This window comes from Notolepis coatsorum, assembly GCF_963971535.1.
Source record: "Notolepis coatsorum genome assembly, chromosome: 18".
NCBI lineage: Eukaryota > Metazoa > Chordata > Actinopteri > Aulopiformes > Paralepididae > Notolepis > Notolepis coatsorum.
This window is the reverse complement of record NC_140182.1, coordinates 10,571,395-10,589,287: the sequence shown is the minus strand read 5'-3', so window position 1 is coordinate 10,589,287 and position 17,893 is coordinate 10,571,395. Positions and strand designations below refer to the sequence as shown.

Here is a 17,893-nt window from a genome sequence, read left to right as displayed (position 1 = left end):
GGAGACACAGTGGGGGAGAGAGAGATAATCTGACAGACAGACAGAGAAAGAGACACTTATTTATTTGTTTGAGTGTGTGAGAGGGAGAGAGTGTGTGTGAGAGGGAGAGGGAGAGAGTGTGTGAGAGAGAGAGAGAGGGAGAGAGTGTGTGAGAGAGAGAGGGAGAGAGTGTGTGTGAGAGGGAGAGAGTGTGTGAGAGAGAGAGGGAGAGAGTGTGTGAGAGAGATGGAGAGTGTTCATTCAGAGAGGGTGTTTTGCTGAAATACAGTTCTTAATTTTCTCACTTGCTATGTGAGAATGTTAGTATGCCCCTTGCATTGTATGAGAATTGTGTGGAAGAGTTTGCTAGTTCTAGTACCCCTTTCGTACATTGGGGCTGTGTCTGACAAAAGTTAAATAATAAATAATGTTATTAGGAATAAATTTGCCTCCTGCGTGAACTGTGAATAGAGTTAGACTGTATTTTAACGTACTTGGAGAGCCAGCTACGCTCTCAAGTGGTACTTGGTGTAAAAAGGTTGAGAACCACTGCATTAGAGAAATCCAAACAAACATCCCTGCTCTAATGCACTACATCACCTCACCATCACACAGCTAGCAGGCAGACCATTTCTGTTTAGTTTATCATACAGTGAGTTTAAATTTTTGGATGGCATTTCAGTAATACGGGCCGAAACCTGGCGAATGTGTTTATAAGCCATTATTCCTTCAGGCCGACTTAGTAGTCCTGACTCCTGATGTGTCGCTGAAAACTAATATGGAAACTAGAGAAGAGAGTTCATAGCGTGACTGATAATTTATGAATCCTAGTAAAAACAGAATGAGAGGGACGCTTTTACAGTAGGTCATTGTTGCTGCTCACACTTCCACAAGGCTGTACACCAGCAGTTCATGTTCAGTGCGCTGCCTTAACAGGAGTTTCCATGCAGTGCTGTACGCTTGGCTTATTACATCCAGTAATTACTGCAGGGGTCTGTCTACCAGGCAGAGACCTGGTGCTTAATACCTTTGATCCACCAGGAGACTCAAACTCAGGGTGACTGTTCTTCATATCTCAATCTGAAGTACCCTGTCACCTCCACCAACACCACCTCTACCACCTCCACCACCACTACTACTATCACCTCCACCAACACCACCACCACTACTATCATCACCACCACCACCACCACCACCACTACTATCATCACCACCACTACTATCACCTCCACCAACACCACCTCTACCGCCACCACCACCACTACTATCATCACCACCACTACTATCACCTCCACCAACACCACCTATACCACCACCACCACCACCACTACTATCATCACCACCACTACTATCACCTCCACCAACACCACCTATACCACCACCACCACCACCACTACTATCATCACCACCACTACTATCACCTCCACCAACACCACCTATACCACCACCACCACCACCACTACTATCATCACCGCTACTACTATCACCTCCAGCACCACCACTACTATCACATCCACCAACACCACCTCCACCACCACCACCACTACTATCACCTCCACCACCACCACTACTATCACCTCCACCACCACCACTACTACAGTACTATCACCTCCACCACCACCACTACTACAGTATCACCACCACCACCACTAGTATCAACACCACCACCATCACCTATCTCTCCATCTCCCCCTCTCTCTCTCCCTCTATCTCTCTCTCTCCCTCTATCTCTCTCTCTCTCCCTCTATCTCCCCCTCCCCCTCTATCTCTCTCTCCCTCTACCCCCCTCCTCTCTGCGTGTGAGAACATTGTAGCATTTAACTGAACATAAATGTTTTGATGACAGAGTGTAGATAGAATAACAGAATACATACTGCCCCCCTCCCCTCTCCTCTCTCCTCCCCTCTCCCCCCGTCTCTTCTCCTCTCATCCCCTCTCCTCTCCTCCCCTCCTCTCTTCTCTTCTCTCATCTCCTCTCCTACCCTCTCCTCTCTCCCCTACCCTCCCCTCTCTCCTCTCCCCTCTCCTCTCCTCCCCTACCATACCCTCCCCTCCCCTCTCCTCCCCTCCCCTCCCCTCCCCTCTCTCCTCCCCTCCTCTCCTCTCCTCTCCTCTCCTCTCTTTCCTCTCCTCTCCTCTCCTCTCCTCTCCCCTCCCCTCTCTCCTCTCCTCTCCTCTCCCTCCCCTCTCCCCTCCCCTCCCCTCCCCTCTCTCCTCCCCTCCTCTCCCCTCTCCTCTCCTCCCCTCTCCTCTCCGCTCTCCTCTCCTCTCCTCTCCTCTCCTCTCCTCTCCTCTCCTCTCCCCTCCTCTCCCCTCCCCTCCCCTCCCCTCTCCTCTCCTCTCCCCCCCTCTCCTCTCCTCTCCTGTAGCGAGGCAGATCTCAGCATTAAGCTGGTATCCGGTTTACCTGAACTAGTTAGTGTTGGCCGGCTGCCTCTCTCTCTCCCCTCGCGCCCCCTATCCTTTACTCTCCACAGCTGTCTGCCTCATGCCTCCCATGGGACCTGTTAGGAGATCATCTGTGCTTTTCTTCTCACGGTCATGTTTGTTTTCTAATTGGATATATATTATTGACTTTATCCATTTGACAACAGTCTCGTAATACCAGATATGACGGCTTCCTAGGGAGCGGCTCAGCAACACGCGAGGGACTCCATTACACACAGTGCTGTGAGCTCTCAGCAGAACCAGCAGCCCCCACGTCGAGCCACCACTGTCTCTCGTTCCTCCCAGGCATGCGGGCCGGGCCTGGCACCAGGCTCAGGATCCACCTCCCCCCTGGAGACCCGTGTCGGCCAAACTGTCCTGTTTCTACCACCTAAGATATTTGTATATATTGTGTATGTATATTGAACACTTTTGTTTACACTTGTTTACGTACTTTTGACTTTCTATTTGATACTTTATCTATTTTTTTATCTAGCACACACTCAGGGGCAAAACAGAAAGAAGCATTTCATATTGAAACTAAGCAATACTGCAAAGATCAGGCCCTGTAAGTACCTGGGAAATAACCAGGAACTATATATGTTGACAAAATATGATTGAGCTGATATAATAAATAATGTGTTACCTTTTTTCTTTTCTACCATGTGACATACCCGTCTCGCTTCCCTCCTCCTCCTCCCCCTCCTCTTCTTCCCCCTCCTCCCCATCCTCCTCCTGCTCCTCCTCCTCCTCCTCCTCCTCCTCCTCCTCCTCCTCTTCTTCCCCCTCCTCCCCATCCTCCTCCTCCTCCTCCTCCTCCTCCTCCTCCTCCCCTTTCTCCTCCTCCTGCTCCTCCTCCTCCTCCTCCTCCTCCTCCTCCTCCTCCCCATCCTGCTCCTCCCCCTCCTCATCCTCCTCCTCCTGCCCCTCCTCCCCCTCCTCCTCCCACTCCTCCTCCCCATCCTCCTTCTCCTCCTCCTCCCCCTCCTCCTCCTGCTCCTCCTCCTGCTCCCCCTCCTCCTCCCCCTCCTCCTTCTCCTCCTCTTCCTCCCCCTCCTCCCCCTTCTCCCCCTCCTCCTCCTTCTCCCCCTCCTCCTCCCCCTCCTCCCCCTTCTCCTCCTCCTCCCCCTCCTCCTCCTTCTCCTCCTGGAGATCCACTTAACCAAAGCCTTTCATCTCTGCCCCTGACCAGTGCTGAACCCCCCTGACCAGTGAACCCTCATCAACATCACAGGCCAGATGGTAAACCAGTAGGTTGACAGTGGGTGTGAATTCAGAGATGAACTTGGGGGAAAGGGACTGTGAGCCAGTACCTCACTCTGGCCCTGTGGGAACGATATCTCACTCTGGCCCTGTGGGAACGATACTCATAGAAACTAGGGATGTTCGATGTTGGCTTTTTTACCGATATCCGTTATACCGATATTGTCCAACTCTTAATTTCCGATACCGATATCAACCGATACCAATATATGCAGGGTTCCCCCCCCCCCCCCCCCCCCCAAAAAAACGTAATAATTTCAGGTAATTAACATTACATATCTCTTGTCGTGGAATTAACACAACATTATGCATACTTTTGACAATAAATAAAATAAGAATTTGTTCTTACTTGCTTGCCTGGGTAAATAAAGGTTAAATACATTTTTGAAAACCGATACCGATAATATCTGATATTACATTTTAATGCCAATATCGGCCGATAATATCGGTAGGCCGATAATATCGGACATCCCTAATAGCAAGTATCTCACTCTGGCTCTGTGGGAACGAACGATACTCGTAGCAAGTATCTCACTCTGGCTCTGTGGCTACTGTCTGTGAACTCATAGACACCTTAACGATGACACAATAGGCCATCACAGAAGGTGAGATGGTGAGAAGGTGAGAAGGTGAGAAGGTGAGAAGGTGAGATGGTGAGAAGGTGAGAAGGTGAGAAGGTGAGATGGTGAGAAGGTGAGAAGGTGAGATGGTGAGAAGGTGAGATGGTGAGATGGTGAGAAGGTGAGAAGGTGAGAAGGTGAGAAGGTGAGATGGTGAGAAGGTGAGAAGGTGAGAAGGTGAGATGGTGAGAAGGTGAGAAGGTGAGATGGTGAGAAGGTGAGATGGTGAGAAGGTGAGAAGGTGAGAAGGTGAGAAGGTGAGATGGTGAGAAGGTGAGAAGGTGAGAAGGTGAGATGGTGAGAAGGTGAGAAGGTGAGATGGTGAGAAGGTGAGATGGTGAGATGGTGAGAAGGTGAGAAGGTGAGATGGTGAGAAGGTGAGATGGTGAGATGGTGAGAAGGTGAGAAGGTGAGATGGTGAGAAGGTGAGAAGGTGAGATGGTGAGATGGTGAGAAGGTGAGATGGTGAGATGGTGAGATGGTGAGATGGTGAGAAGGTGAGAAGGTGAGATGGTGAGATGGTGAGAAGGTGAGAAGGTGAGAAGGTGAGAAGGTGAGATGGTGAGATGGTGAGAAGGTGAGAAGGTGAGATGGTGAGAAGGTGAGAAGGTGAGATGGTGAGAAGGTGAGATGGTGAGAAGGTGAGATGGTGAGATGGTGAGAAGGTGAGAAGGTGATAAGGTGAGATGGTGAGATGGTGAGAAGGTGAGATGGTGAACAGGTGAGATGGTGAGATGGTGAGATGGTGAGAAGGTGAGATGGTGAGAAGGTGAGAAGGTGAACAGGTGAGATGGTGAGATGGTGAGATGGTGAGATGGTGAGATGGTGAGATGGTGAGATGGTGAGAAGGTGAGATGGTGAGAAGGTGAGAAGGTGAGAAGGTGAGAAGGTGAGATGGTGAGAAGGTGAGAAGGTGAGATGGTGAGAAGGTGAGAAGGTGAGATGGTGAGATGGTGAGAAGGTGAGAAGGTGAGATGGTGAGATGGTGAGAAGGTGAGATGGTGAGATGGTGAGATGGTGAGAAGGTGAGATGGTGAGATGGTAAGATGGTGAGATGGTGAGAAGGTGAGATGGTGAGATGGTGAGATGGTGAGAAAGTGAGAAGGTGAGATAGTGGTGAGATGGTGAGAAGGTGAGATGGTGAGAAGGTGAGATGGTGAGAAGGTGGTGAGATGGTGAGAAGGTGAGATGGTGAGATGGTGAGAAGGTGAGAAGGTGAGATGGTGAGATGGTGAGAAGGTGAGAAGGTGAGATGGTGAGATGGTGAGATGGTGAGAAGGTGAGAAGGTGAGATGGTGAGATGGTGAGAAGGTGAGAAGGTGAGAAGGTGAGAAGGTGAGATGGTGAGATGGTGAGATGGTGAGATGGTGAGATGGTGAGAAGGTGAGATGGTGAGAAGGTGAGATGGTGAGATGGTGAGAAGGTGAGAAGGTGATAAGGTGAGATGGTGAGATGGTGAGAAGGTGAGATGGTGAACAGGTGAGATGGTGAGATGGTGAGATGGTGAGAAGGTGAGAAGGTGAGATGGTGAGAAGGTGAGAAGGTGAACAGGTGAGATGGTGAGATGGTGAGATGGTGAGAAGGTGAGAAGGTGAGAAGGTGAGAAGGTGAGAAGGTGAGATGGTGAGAAGGTGAGAAGGTGAGATGGTGAGATGGTGAGTTGGTGAGATGGTGATAAGGTGAGAAGGTGAGATGGTGAGATGGTGAGATGGTGAGATGGTGAGAAGGTGAGAAGGTGAGATGGTGAGATGGAGGTGAGATGGTGAGATGGTGAGATGGTGAGAAGGTGAGAAGGTGAGAAGGTGAGATGGTGATAAGGTGAGATGGTGAGAAGGTGAGAAGGTGAGATGGTGAGATGGTGAGAAGGTGAGAAGGTGAGATGGTGAGAAGGTGAGAAGGTGATAAGGTGAGATGGTGAGATGGTGAGATGGTGAGAAGGTGAGATGGTGATAAGGTGAGAAGGTGAGATGGTGAGAAGGAGGTGATAAGGTGAGATGGTGAGATGGTGAGATGGTGAGAAGGTGAGATGGTGATAAGGTGAGAAGGTGAGATGGTGAGAAGGAGGTGAGAAGGTGAGAAGGTGAGATGGTGAGAAGGTGCTTGATTTGCCAGGTCCAAAAACCAACGCTTTAAGGAGATCTTTTATTTTTAGAGCATTCACTCTTTGCCTCAAAACCTCTGCTGCATTTACAGTAGATACATTTTATTTATTTTTTTTATCTTTTTCCCCCTCCATTTTTCCTCCGATTTTCACCCATCCCAATGTTAGTCGTATGCCAATTCCCAATCCCCTTCCTGGTCGCTGCGCACTTACCCCCCACAGTCAGATCATCTGGGAGAGTGGAGGCTATCACGTGCTTCCTCCGACACACGTCCAGCCAATCACCGCTTCTTTTCACCTGGCAGCGCGGATCCTCCCTGAGAGGGCGTAGCGTGTGGGAGGATCACACTATCCCACTCAGGTCCTATCAGCGCTTAGCAGGTGCCCCGACCGAACTGTAGGAGTCGCTGTTTACAACGACCCGGACCCACCCCGCCAGCTTCTCCCACCCTCTAATACAGCCAATTGTATTAGTGTGAACGGCCAGCCAAGCTGGTGACAACCCCGAACAGGCGAATCCAGCTCACAGCTCCGGGGTTGGTGACGAACGCAATCTCCGCTACGCCACCTAGCCTCCCTAGTAGATTAACTTTTTAAAATAATCTTAAATTGTATTTAACACTGTAAAGTATTTTAGTTTTTGTTTTTTTGTTTCCTGTTTCTGTGCTTGCATGTAATTTTAGCCATCTTAATTGTTAGTTTCATTATGCATTGTGTGTTGAGTACTGACTTTTAATCATTTTGTTTTGGAATAATAATTGTTTCTGTATGTTTTTTTTGTGTGGACCCCAGGAAGACTAGCTGGTTGCTATGGCACCAGCTAATGGGGATATTGAAATAAAATAAAATCAAAGGTGAGAAGGTGAGAACAGATGGAGAGGAGACAGGGATCATCACTAGGGGTGGGGGAAAAAATCGATACGTAGTAGTATCGCGATACATGGCGATACTGTATCGATACAGGGACGCCAAGTATCGATATTTAATTATTCATAATTTTTATTTATTTTTTTGGTATAAGGAAGTTGCATTGTGCATTTCAATACCTGTAATAGTACAGTAGTCCACACACACACACATGTGCATTCAGTTAAGTTGGAATATGACTGTAATACAAACAGTTCAGTTTGTCAGGTACATGCAACACAGATTACAGTGTTTACATCCGTCTGCTTGAGAAAATACCATGTTCTGCAATAAAAATGATTGAAGTGAGATGAACAGACTGAACTTTATTTTATCAGATAAAACATGTTGACAAAGTTTTACTTTGCAGTTGAAAAAAGGTAATAAAAAGAAATCTGGTAAAAAAAAAAAAGAATAATAAAAAATCTGCAATACTCAGCGTATCGCGATATATTTAGTATCGCGATACCATCGTATCGTGACGCAAGTATCGCGATAGTATCGTATCGTGAGGTCTCCCCCTAACCATCACCCACCATGTCGGAGAGGAGGGTGGTGGAATGTTCGTTGAGGCTGATGACGCCCTGCCCCAGCTGGTGTCTCCTCAGGCGGTTGGAGAAGGTCCTGAGCTCCCTCTCCACCTTCTGCCCCGAGTCCACGCTGGGCAGCAGCTTCCAGAGAGGCAGCCTAGAAGAAGACCAGGAGGGGGGGTCAGGTTGGGATCTGAGGCTCTGGGCCACCTGGACAAATCCTAAGATTCACTCATTCATTAAATAGTCTAATGTGACGTGATGTGACGTGATGTGATGTGATGTGATGTGATGTGATGTGATGTGATGTGATGTGATGTGATGTGATGTGATGTAATGTAATGTGACGTGACGTGATGTGATGTGATGTGATGTGATGTGATGTAATGTGATGTAATGTGATGTGATGTGATGTAATGTGATGTGATGTGATGTAATGTGACGTGATGTGATGTGATGTGATGTAATGTAATGTGACGTGACGTGATGTGATGTGATGTGACGTGATGTAATGTGATGTAATGTAATGTAATGTAATGTGATGTAATGTGATGTAATGTAATGTGATGTGATGTGATGTGATGTAATGTGATGTAATGTAATGTAATGTAATGTGATGTAATGTGATGTAATGTAATGTGATGTAATGTAATGTAATGTGATGTAATGTAATATGATGTAATGTGACGTGATGTGATGTGATGTGATGTAATGTGATGTGACGTGACGTAATGTAATGTGATGTAATGTGATGTAATGTAATGTAACGTGACGTGACGTGACGTGATGTGATGTGATGTAATGTAATGTGATGTAATGTAATGTGATGTAATGTGATGTGATGTGACGTGATGTAATGTAATGTGATGTAATGTGATGTGATGTGACCTGACTCACCACATGGTCCTCAGGTTGGGCAGCTCCCGGCGGGGCTGGGAGAGCCGCTGCAGGCCGTGCCGGTGGGCGGCCCGGACGTTGCGGGCGACACACACGGTGTACTGCAGAGGCAGGCGCTCCATGGTGGGGAGAGACTGCAGGCACAACTGCTGTCTGCTGTCCAGGCCCACCTTCAGGGGGACATCGGGAGACACCAGCAGCGCCACGCCTGGGGAGACCAGAGAGAGACGTTCAGGGATCAGAGACCACCTTCACACTTTATTATTTATTTTGATAGAGTTAGTTGGAGAATCCCTCTTGGTGGCCCCCAACAATAGCTTAGTTCACATATTTTTTTTTTTTCCCATCCCAATTTTCGTATCGTCCAATTCAACCCTCCCCTGTCTTCGAACGTTGTTTCTTGCCTCCCACAAGCCGGCTGCAATGTGGACTAAGTCATACATAGCACGAGTCCCCTCCGATACTCGAGGTTAACAGCCGTCGCATCTTTCCACCTGCGCGGCTCGATCTTTCAGCGTCGGGGGGGTCTGGGCTTTGGAGGGGCCCCGCCCCCCGTCGCTTCTTGATTTTACTGCGCAGGCGCACCAACCGACCTGTAGGAGTCGCTGTCCACAACGCCCGATCCCCACCCTTCAGTTTCCCTCCCCGTAATACGGCCAATGTGTATTACTGTGGACGACCAGCTAAACTGAAAGCAATGTGGAGAGCGGGGCTCGAACAGGAGGCATCCTGTTCGAGCCTAGTCTCCAGCATTCGCTGCGAGCGCCTTGCCCACTGCGCCATGTAGCCGCCCAGCTTAGTTCACATCTTATGCAGGAATTATACAATAGGAGGTGCAAATCCAGAGCCTGCAGATTAATGAAGGACCCTCACCACCCCAACAATAGCCTGTTCTAGCAGCTGCGGTCAGGCAAGTGCCTACGCACACACGCAGCAAGAACAGAGAGACTCAGGCTCAGCTTCTTCCCCCAGGCCATCAGAATATTTAACACTGATCTCTCCACAGACAAGCACACATGAACACACACATACACCACACATTCTGCACTCTCTCACACACAAACACACCATATGTCACTTTAAACACATAAGAAAATATCACTTTAAAGGAAAGAAAAAAGGTCACACAAAAAAAAAGAAAAAAAACATAACTGGACGTTTTTGTATAGTATAGTTAGGCTAGCATAGTGACATAGAGTATAACTGTATATTGTATAGTAGTGTACATAGGACTCATTACCTTTTGTATTTGATCTTAGTACTTTTATCATGTCTATTTTATTTCTATTCTATTTTATTCTATTATTATTTGTATTTCTTTGCACAATCGAAGCGGCCATGGCCACCTTCATTTCACTATATGTCTTGTGTGTATGTATGTGATGAATAAACCTCTTGAATCTTGAACCTAGCCCGAGAGGCCAAAGGCTACAGCCCCCACCCCTCTCTCTACTTAAGATCACAGTCTCTGTCTCTTCCTCAGTGTCTCCTAGCTGGCCAGGGGAGAGCACTCCTCTTCCTCAGTGTCTCCTAGCTGGCCAGAGGAGAGCACTCCTCTTCCTCAGTGTCTCCTAGCTGGCCACGATGAGAGCACTCCTCTTCCTCAGTGTCTCCTAGCTGGCCACAATGAGAGCACTCCTCTTCCTCAGTGTCTCCTAGCTGGCCAGGGGAGAGCACTCCTCTTCTTCAGTGTCTCCTAGCTGGCCAGAGGAGAGCACTCCTCTTCTTCAGTGTCTCCTAGCTGGCCAGAGGAGAGCACTCCTCTTCTTCAGTGTGTCTCCTAGCTGGCCAGAGGAGAGCACTCCTCTTCCTCAGTGTCTCCTAGCTGGCCAGGGGAGAGCACTCCTCTTCTTCAGTGTCTCCTAGCTGGCCAGAGGAGAGCACTCCTCTTCTTCAGTGTGTCTCCTAGCTGGCCAGAGGAGAGCACTCCTCTTCCTCAGTGTCTCCTAGCTGGCCAGAGGAGAGCACTCCTCTTCCTCAGTGTCTCCTAGCTGGCCAGAGGAGAGCACTCCTCTTCTTCAGTGTCTCCTAGCTGGCCAGGGGAGAGCACTCCTCTTCCTCAGTGTCTCCTAGCTGGCCAGAGGAGAGCACTCCTCTTCTACAGTGTCTCCTAGCTGGCCAGAGGAGAGCACTCCTCTTCTTCAGTGTCTCCTAGCTGGCCAGAGGAGAGCACTCCTCTTCCTCAGTGTCTCCTAGCTGGCCAGGGGAGAGCACTCCTCTTCTTCAGTGTCTCCTAACTGGCCAGAGGAGAGCACTCCTCTTCTTCAGTGTCTCCTAGCTGGCCAGAAGAGAGCACTCCTCTTCCTCAGTGTCTCCTAGCTGGCCAGAGGAGAGCACTCCTCTTCTTCAGTGTGTCTCCTAGCTGGCCAGAGGAGAGCACTCCTCTTCTTCAGTGTCTCCTAGCTGGCCAGAGGAGAGCACTCCTCTTCTTCAGTGTCTCCCAGCTGGCCAGAGGAGAGCACTCCTCTTCCTCAGTGTCTCCTAGCTGGCCAGGGGAGAGCACTCCTCTTCCTCAGTGTCTCCTAGCTGGCCAGAGGAGAGCACTCCTCTTCTTCAGTGTCTCCTAGCTGGCCAGAGGAGAGCACTCCTCTTCCTCAGTGTCTCCTAGCTGGCCAGAGGAGAGCACTCCTCTTCTTCAGTGTCTCCTAGCTGGCCAGAGGAGAGCACTCCTCTTCTTCAGTGTCTCCCAGCTGGCCAGAGGAGAGCACTCCTCTTCCTCAGTGTCTCCTAGCTGGCCAGAGGAGAGCACTCCTCTTCCTCAGTGTCTCCTAGCTGGCCAGAAGAGAGCACTCCTCTTCTTCAGTGTCTCCTAGCTGGCCAGGGGAGAGCACTCCTCTTCTTCAGTGTCTCCTAGCTGGCCAGAGTAGAGCACTCCTCTTCCTCAGTGTCTCCTAGCTGGCCAGAGGAGAGCACTCCTCTTCTTCAGTGTCTCCTAGCTGGCCAGAGGAGAGCACTCCTCTTCCTCAGTGTCTCCTAGCTGGCCAGAGGAGAGCACTCCTCTTCCTCAGTGTCTCCTAGCTGGCCAGAGGAGAGCACTCCTCTCAGCCAAAGCTCATTTAACCCACATGTACTTTATATTACTTTTCTTTACTATTAAACCTATTTTGATCAGAAGATCTGTCTACGATATATAATCGATGAGTCCGGTTTCTGCCACAATAAGTGATTAAGGCACAACACACTGATGTTGGTGGACAGTCAGAGGTCCATGAGGGGTTCCCAAGTTCTGAGAAAGACGTATACTTTGTTCTTCAAAGTACATGTTCCCTGTTCCAGCTGCAAAGTGTCCTGGATAATCTCTTTAAAGAGCTCAAGTGTTGGAGGTCTTTGTTTGTTCCAGTTGAGCAGGATAATTTTTTTTGCTATTGTGGCAGATATCATCCCTCGTCACTTGGTTTACGTGGAGGAAGGGAGATACTATTGTCACGGGCAGAGGAGAGTTAATTCAGGAGTTGATTGGGACTGATGGAATACACCTGTGCACCACGTGATCACCCACATCCCACACACACACACACACACACACACTCACACACACACACACACACACACACACACACACACACACACACACACACACACACACACACACACACACACACACACACACACACACACACACACACACACACACACACACACACACACACACACACACACACACACACACACACACACACACACACACACATACAAGACACACACACAGCATAAAGCCCTAGGGGAGACAGAGAAGAGTGGAGTGGAGGTGAGGAAGTAGCAGAGATCGTGGAGAGAGTGTGATATACGGAGTTTGTGAGGTGAGAGGTAGTTGGAAGGAGAGGTTAGAGCGAGAAGGTGTTCGTGGTACTGGACCCTGGACTGGCTGAGATACCCCCCCCCCCCCCCCCCCTGTGAAACTGACCCTGGACCGGACGACAAACCCTGAGTATTGAACATTCCCTTTTTGTACTAGAGCCTGGGACGTGTTTTGACCCTGGACTGTCATTTGACTACTCTATTGCCCACCGGACCTGTACTGTCGATCAATAAATATCATTTTTTTATTGAAATTGTGCTTATGTGGACATTGGAATTGTTTGTTTTGCTCCGTGTCGAGCCTGAACACCACAAGGCTCGTCACACTATATTATACAGTATATGATATTATCCCAATTCTCTTCATAGATATGGGATCTAATGTCTCATCTAATTCAGTACCAAAGGGATACATACAGTGCACGTATTTTCATTTTACATTTACATTTAGTCATTTAGCTGACCGCTTTTATCCAAAGCCACTTACAAGTTGTGTAAGGAACAAGTCAGCAGGAAGGAAGGGTACAACTCTGGCAGCTAAGGGTCAGTAAGATTGTTCATCAAACAGTGTTGAACTTGAGTGCTGCAGTGTTGAGAGCATAGTAGTATAGACCAGGGGTTCCCAAACTTTTCAGGCCAGGACCCAGAAAATAAGGCGTCAGAGAGCCGCGGCCCAATGCACATCGTCAGGCTTTTTTTTTTTTTATTGACATTCTCACGAAACAAGACAACACATTAACCACAATCACAATACATAGAACTTCACAAGAAAATAACAAAAACAATAATAATAATGACTAACAATTATACAGACAAGAGAAAAGAAACCAGAGTTCAACCTACTAAATTAATTCCAAGGGGTACTATCTAATAAATGGTCTTTCCCAGTGTTCAGTCCCGATTCCCGGCCGTGTGACCCCATATTAATAAAACGTACATCTCCAACCCACCACAAGGACCATTTTTTTGGGGGAACACGACCTGAAAACAGAGCAATGAACCTTCATGAAAAAACAAAAACCTGTAGGTGTTCCATAGACTCACAGAGACCGCGTAAAAGTGGCCAAACAGTGAAGAACTAGTTAAATAGCTGCCCCCCCATAATATCCCCAGCTAAACTCAAGATGACAAGACAAGGGACAAGACAGACAAAAACATTTCCTCCTCCCCCTCCCAAGAGACCGCCGGACTCACCCGAACACGCACCCCAACCCCGCTCAGCCGCACACTGCGGTCTTTACCTTCTCAGCTGCTGCGAACCACAGGTCAATTCCAGCCTGCCCCACCCCAATCACCCGGGCTGTGGATATCTCAAGATAAATCACATCCAATAGAGTTAGGGACCAGTTAATCATTGTAAGCTTCTCAGGCTCCTTCCATCTCATTGCTATTAGCTTCTTCGCTGCTGTGACGCCCGCTAGGACAACCCTTTTCAGTTGTACGGACGCGGGTAGTGTCGTTATATCGTTCAGGAGTAGCGTAACAGCTGTGAATGGGATAGTTAAGCCACACAGATCTGAAAGTTTGTCCGTTATTGACCTCCAGAAGCGGGCCACTGGTGGGCAATCCCAATACATATGCATATAAGTGCCAGTGGCCTTTTGAGAGCACAAAGTGCACCGAGAGTCGGTTATCAGTCCCATAGCAAATAGCTTCCTAGGTGTAAGATAGGTCCTATGAATATAATTAAAATTAATTTGCTGGTGATTGGGGTTGCGGGAAGATAATGCCACATTCGCCCAAACATCATCCCAGTCAAACTCGGGGTCCAACTCCGGGATATCCACACGCCAGATTGTATCCAATGATAAATTTTTATACGTGGATTGAATTAAGAGCGTATAAAAGTCGGAGACAAACCCTCTGGATGTCGTCCTGTCCACTATGAGCCTGAGGAAGGGGTGTGGGTGCAAGGCTTGAGCCCACGGTACGCCATGCGCCCTCAGTGCTGACCTTAGTTGAAGGTAAAGAAAGAAGGACTCGCCGGGAAGATCATAAAATTCTCTTAAGTCCTGAAACGCACGGAGGCCGTTCTTATCATAAATATCCTCCAGAGTATGCACTCCCCTCCTTTGCCATTGAGGAATATTAACCGGCTTGTGTCCAACAAGTAATTGCTGGTTATTAAAAATTGGAGAGTCCAGGTGCCAAGGGCATTTAACCCCACACGACCTCTGTACATTACGCCACGTTTGGATCACGTGAGTTATGATCGGTCCATACCTCAGCCGGCATTTCGCAATAGAGACAGTGGAGTACACTACATCCTGCAATCTTAGCGGAGACACCGCCGCCGCTTCTAAGGAGCGCCACGATACAGCCTCTACAGGGTCTAGCCAGCACATCAGAGGTCTCAGTGAAAAGGACCAGAAATAAAGTTTAAAATCAGGGATTGCGAGGCCCCCATCTTGTTTCCTACGTTGAGTAGTAGCCCTTTTGATTCTCGGGCGTTTGTTATTCCAGACAAACTTAGATACCATCGATTGTACCTTGCGCCAGTGGTCTATTGGAGGGGGCAGAGGGAGCATTGAGCTAATAAAATGTATCCTAGGCAGGATGTTCATTTTGATTATGGAAGCCCGGGCTTGTAAGGAGTTAGGAAGGGACGACCACCTGTCTAGATCCTGGCGTATTTTATCATAAGTACCCGTGAAGTTGTACTTAGTAGTTTGGTTCAGCGTGGGGAATATCTCTATGCCCAGGTATTTAAAATGTTCTACTATGGGGATATCAGCTGGTAGTCGTACCGCCTTGGCCAGTTCATTAAGAGGTAGGCAGGCTGATTTGTTCCAGTTAATCTTAAAACCTGACAATTTACCAAAGTCGTCGATTATCCTCAATAATTTTGTGGCCGATCGGGAGGGGTCGTCCATGAAAATCAGCAGGTCATCCGCATAGAGAGCAATTTTGTGTGGAGTATTGTTGACCATTATGGGGACGATGTCCTCCGATTGCCTAATAAATTGGGCCAAAGGTTCGAGGGAAAGCGCGAACAGTCCCGGGCTCAGAGGGCAACCCTGTCTAGAAGATCTGGAGACTGGAAAGAGTGTGGAACAGTTTTTGCCTGTCAGTATCATCGCAGACGGCGAGGCATACAGGACTTTAATCATATGAATAAAACTCTTTCCAAGACCCATGACCTCAAGTACCTTCCACAGGTATGACCACTCAAGTCTGTCAAACGCCTTCATGGCATCCAAAGACAGAACTGTGGATGGAGTTGTATTGTCTTTACTGTTATCGATTACATGCAACAGCCTCCTAAGATTATCTGCAGCCAGACGCCCCGGGATAAAACCAGTTTGATCGCAGTGTACCAATACAGACATAAATCTCTGCAGGCGACGGGCCAGCACCTTGGCAAACACCTTTAAATCGGCCCCGAGAAGACTCAAGGGTCTATAGCTACCACAATCATTGGGATCTTTGTCCTTTTTGAGAAGTAAAGAAATCAACGCCATATTGACATCTCTTGAGAACTCCCCTTGTTCGATAGCGTAATTGATCATATCGAGCATCAATGGACCCAGTTGGTCCCAGAAAGCTAAATACACTTCGGGTGGAATACCATCCCAGCCTGGCGCCTTACCCCTCTGCATTTCAACAATAGTCTCCCTCAATTCTACGAGAGTAATCGGTCTCCCCAGTTCCTTGGCCTCTTCCTCAGAAATGTGGGGTATCTCAAGCCCGCCAATGAACGATTCAAATCTAGAGTCATCCAGATTACCCTCTGAGCTATATAACTGTGAGTAAAACTCTTTAAAAGTGTCATTGATCTTTTTCGAATCAGTAGTGACTGCACCCTGGCTCGTCCTAATCGAGGGGATATCTGAGAAATGATCATTTGAGCGTATTTTCATTGCCAATAGATGGCTAGGTCTGGAGCCGTGAAAATAGTAATTTTGTCTTGTCCTATGTATCAAAAACTCAGACTGTTGTTTAAGTATGGAGTTTATTTCTTTTTTGACTATCTTACGTTGTGTGTTTAGTCGTTCATTATAGTCAGTTTGCAAGGATGCGTATAGGTCCGCATATAATGATTCCAGTCCTTCTAGCTTTTTTGACCGGGATTTTCGCAAATTGGAGGCAAATAGTGTGACATGACCCCTGATGAATCCTTTCAATGCGTTCCACAGGACCCTAGGGTCTTCTACTGTGCCAACGTTGATCTGCAAAAATTCAGCTAGTTTACTCCTGAACTCAGAACAGAAGTCATCGTTCTTTAGCAAGGTCGAATTAAAACGCCATCTGGGAGCTCTTGCGGAGAGCCTGCCAAAGGTTGCCGTAAGGAAAATCCCCTTGTGGTCTGAGAGAGCCAAGGGAACCAATGAGACATCGAAACTATCAAACATATTAGGGGACGCGAATGCATAGTCAATTCGAGAGAAGCTTTTGTGTCTGGCTGACAGGTGAGAGTAATCTCTGAGGGTGGGGTTGCATAAACGCCAGAGGTCTGTGAGCCCCGTGTCTTTGGCCCACATCCTGAGGGCCTTAGAGGCCCGTTTCTGGTCGCTCGTTTCAGAGGGCCCGGACCTATCCATCTCCGCATCCCAGCACGCATTAAAATCGCCACCCACAATGAGAGCGTATCCATTAAGTTCCAACATATTCTTCGTGATTGTATTATAGAACGCTGAATCAAATGTGTTAGGAGCATACATTGCTATTATAGCCATCTTCCTATGCAAGAATTCAACTTTTGCTATAGTAATCCTTCCCTCCGTGTCCGACCATACATCCAAGATTTTGATATCAAGGTTACGTCTTGTAACTATGACTACTCCTTTCGTCTTATCATCGGCTGAGGATGAGGAGATAACGTGATATTGCCGATTTGCCAGTCTTGACACGTCACCTACCATTAAATGCGTCTCACTAAGGAGAGCAAGGTCAATATTTCTCCTCTTCAATAGCCAAAGGACACTGGCACGCTTGTGTGGGGTGTTAAGCCCTCCTGCGTTCCAAATTAAAATATTCAATTTAGCCATGGTCGAGCTTGTATAAGTGCGTAGAGAACATACCCGTGCAGCCAGGCTGAGTACAGAGGTGCCGATCCCGGCGGGCCCGGATGGTCAATCCCAGGAGTTCAGAGGAGGAACACTTACACATATATAAGACAACAGTACATAGAACACATAAAAAACCACCCCAGCTACAGCCCCCCCTCCTTCTACTCTAAACCCTAACCCACCCGTCCTACTATAAGTTCCTCTATACCCACTCTCCAATCCCCACCCTATGCCCCATCCACTGAGGATGGTCATCTTCCTATCACTTCCCACTAGAGACATGGATCAATAAGACGCTTCCCACTCCCACCCCCCTCTAGATAAACCCCTGAGTAAACCCCCACTAGTCCAATAAACACAAAT

At 48.1% G+C, this 17,893-nt stretch overlaps 1 protein-coding gene across 1 annotated transcript in view; it reads right to left on the bottom strand.

The window, feature by feature from the left end:
* The window catches only part of LOC311244825 (SITS-binding protein), a gene marked incomplete at both ends in the record, with an annotated part of 79,399 nt that overhangs the window by 1,544 nt on the left and 59,962 nt on the right, over positions 1–17,893 (bottom strand). The window contains 2 exons of the mRNA XM_084334508.1: positions 7,833–7,983; positions 8,724–8,931. Coding sequence (XP_084190634.1) covers positions 7,833–7,983; positions 8,724–8,931 — 359 coding nt within the window. The remainder of the gene's footprint in view (positions 1–7,832; positions 7,984–8,723; positions 8,932–17,893) is intronic.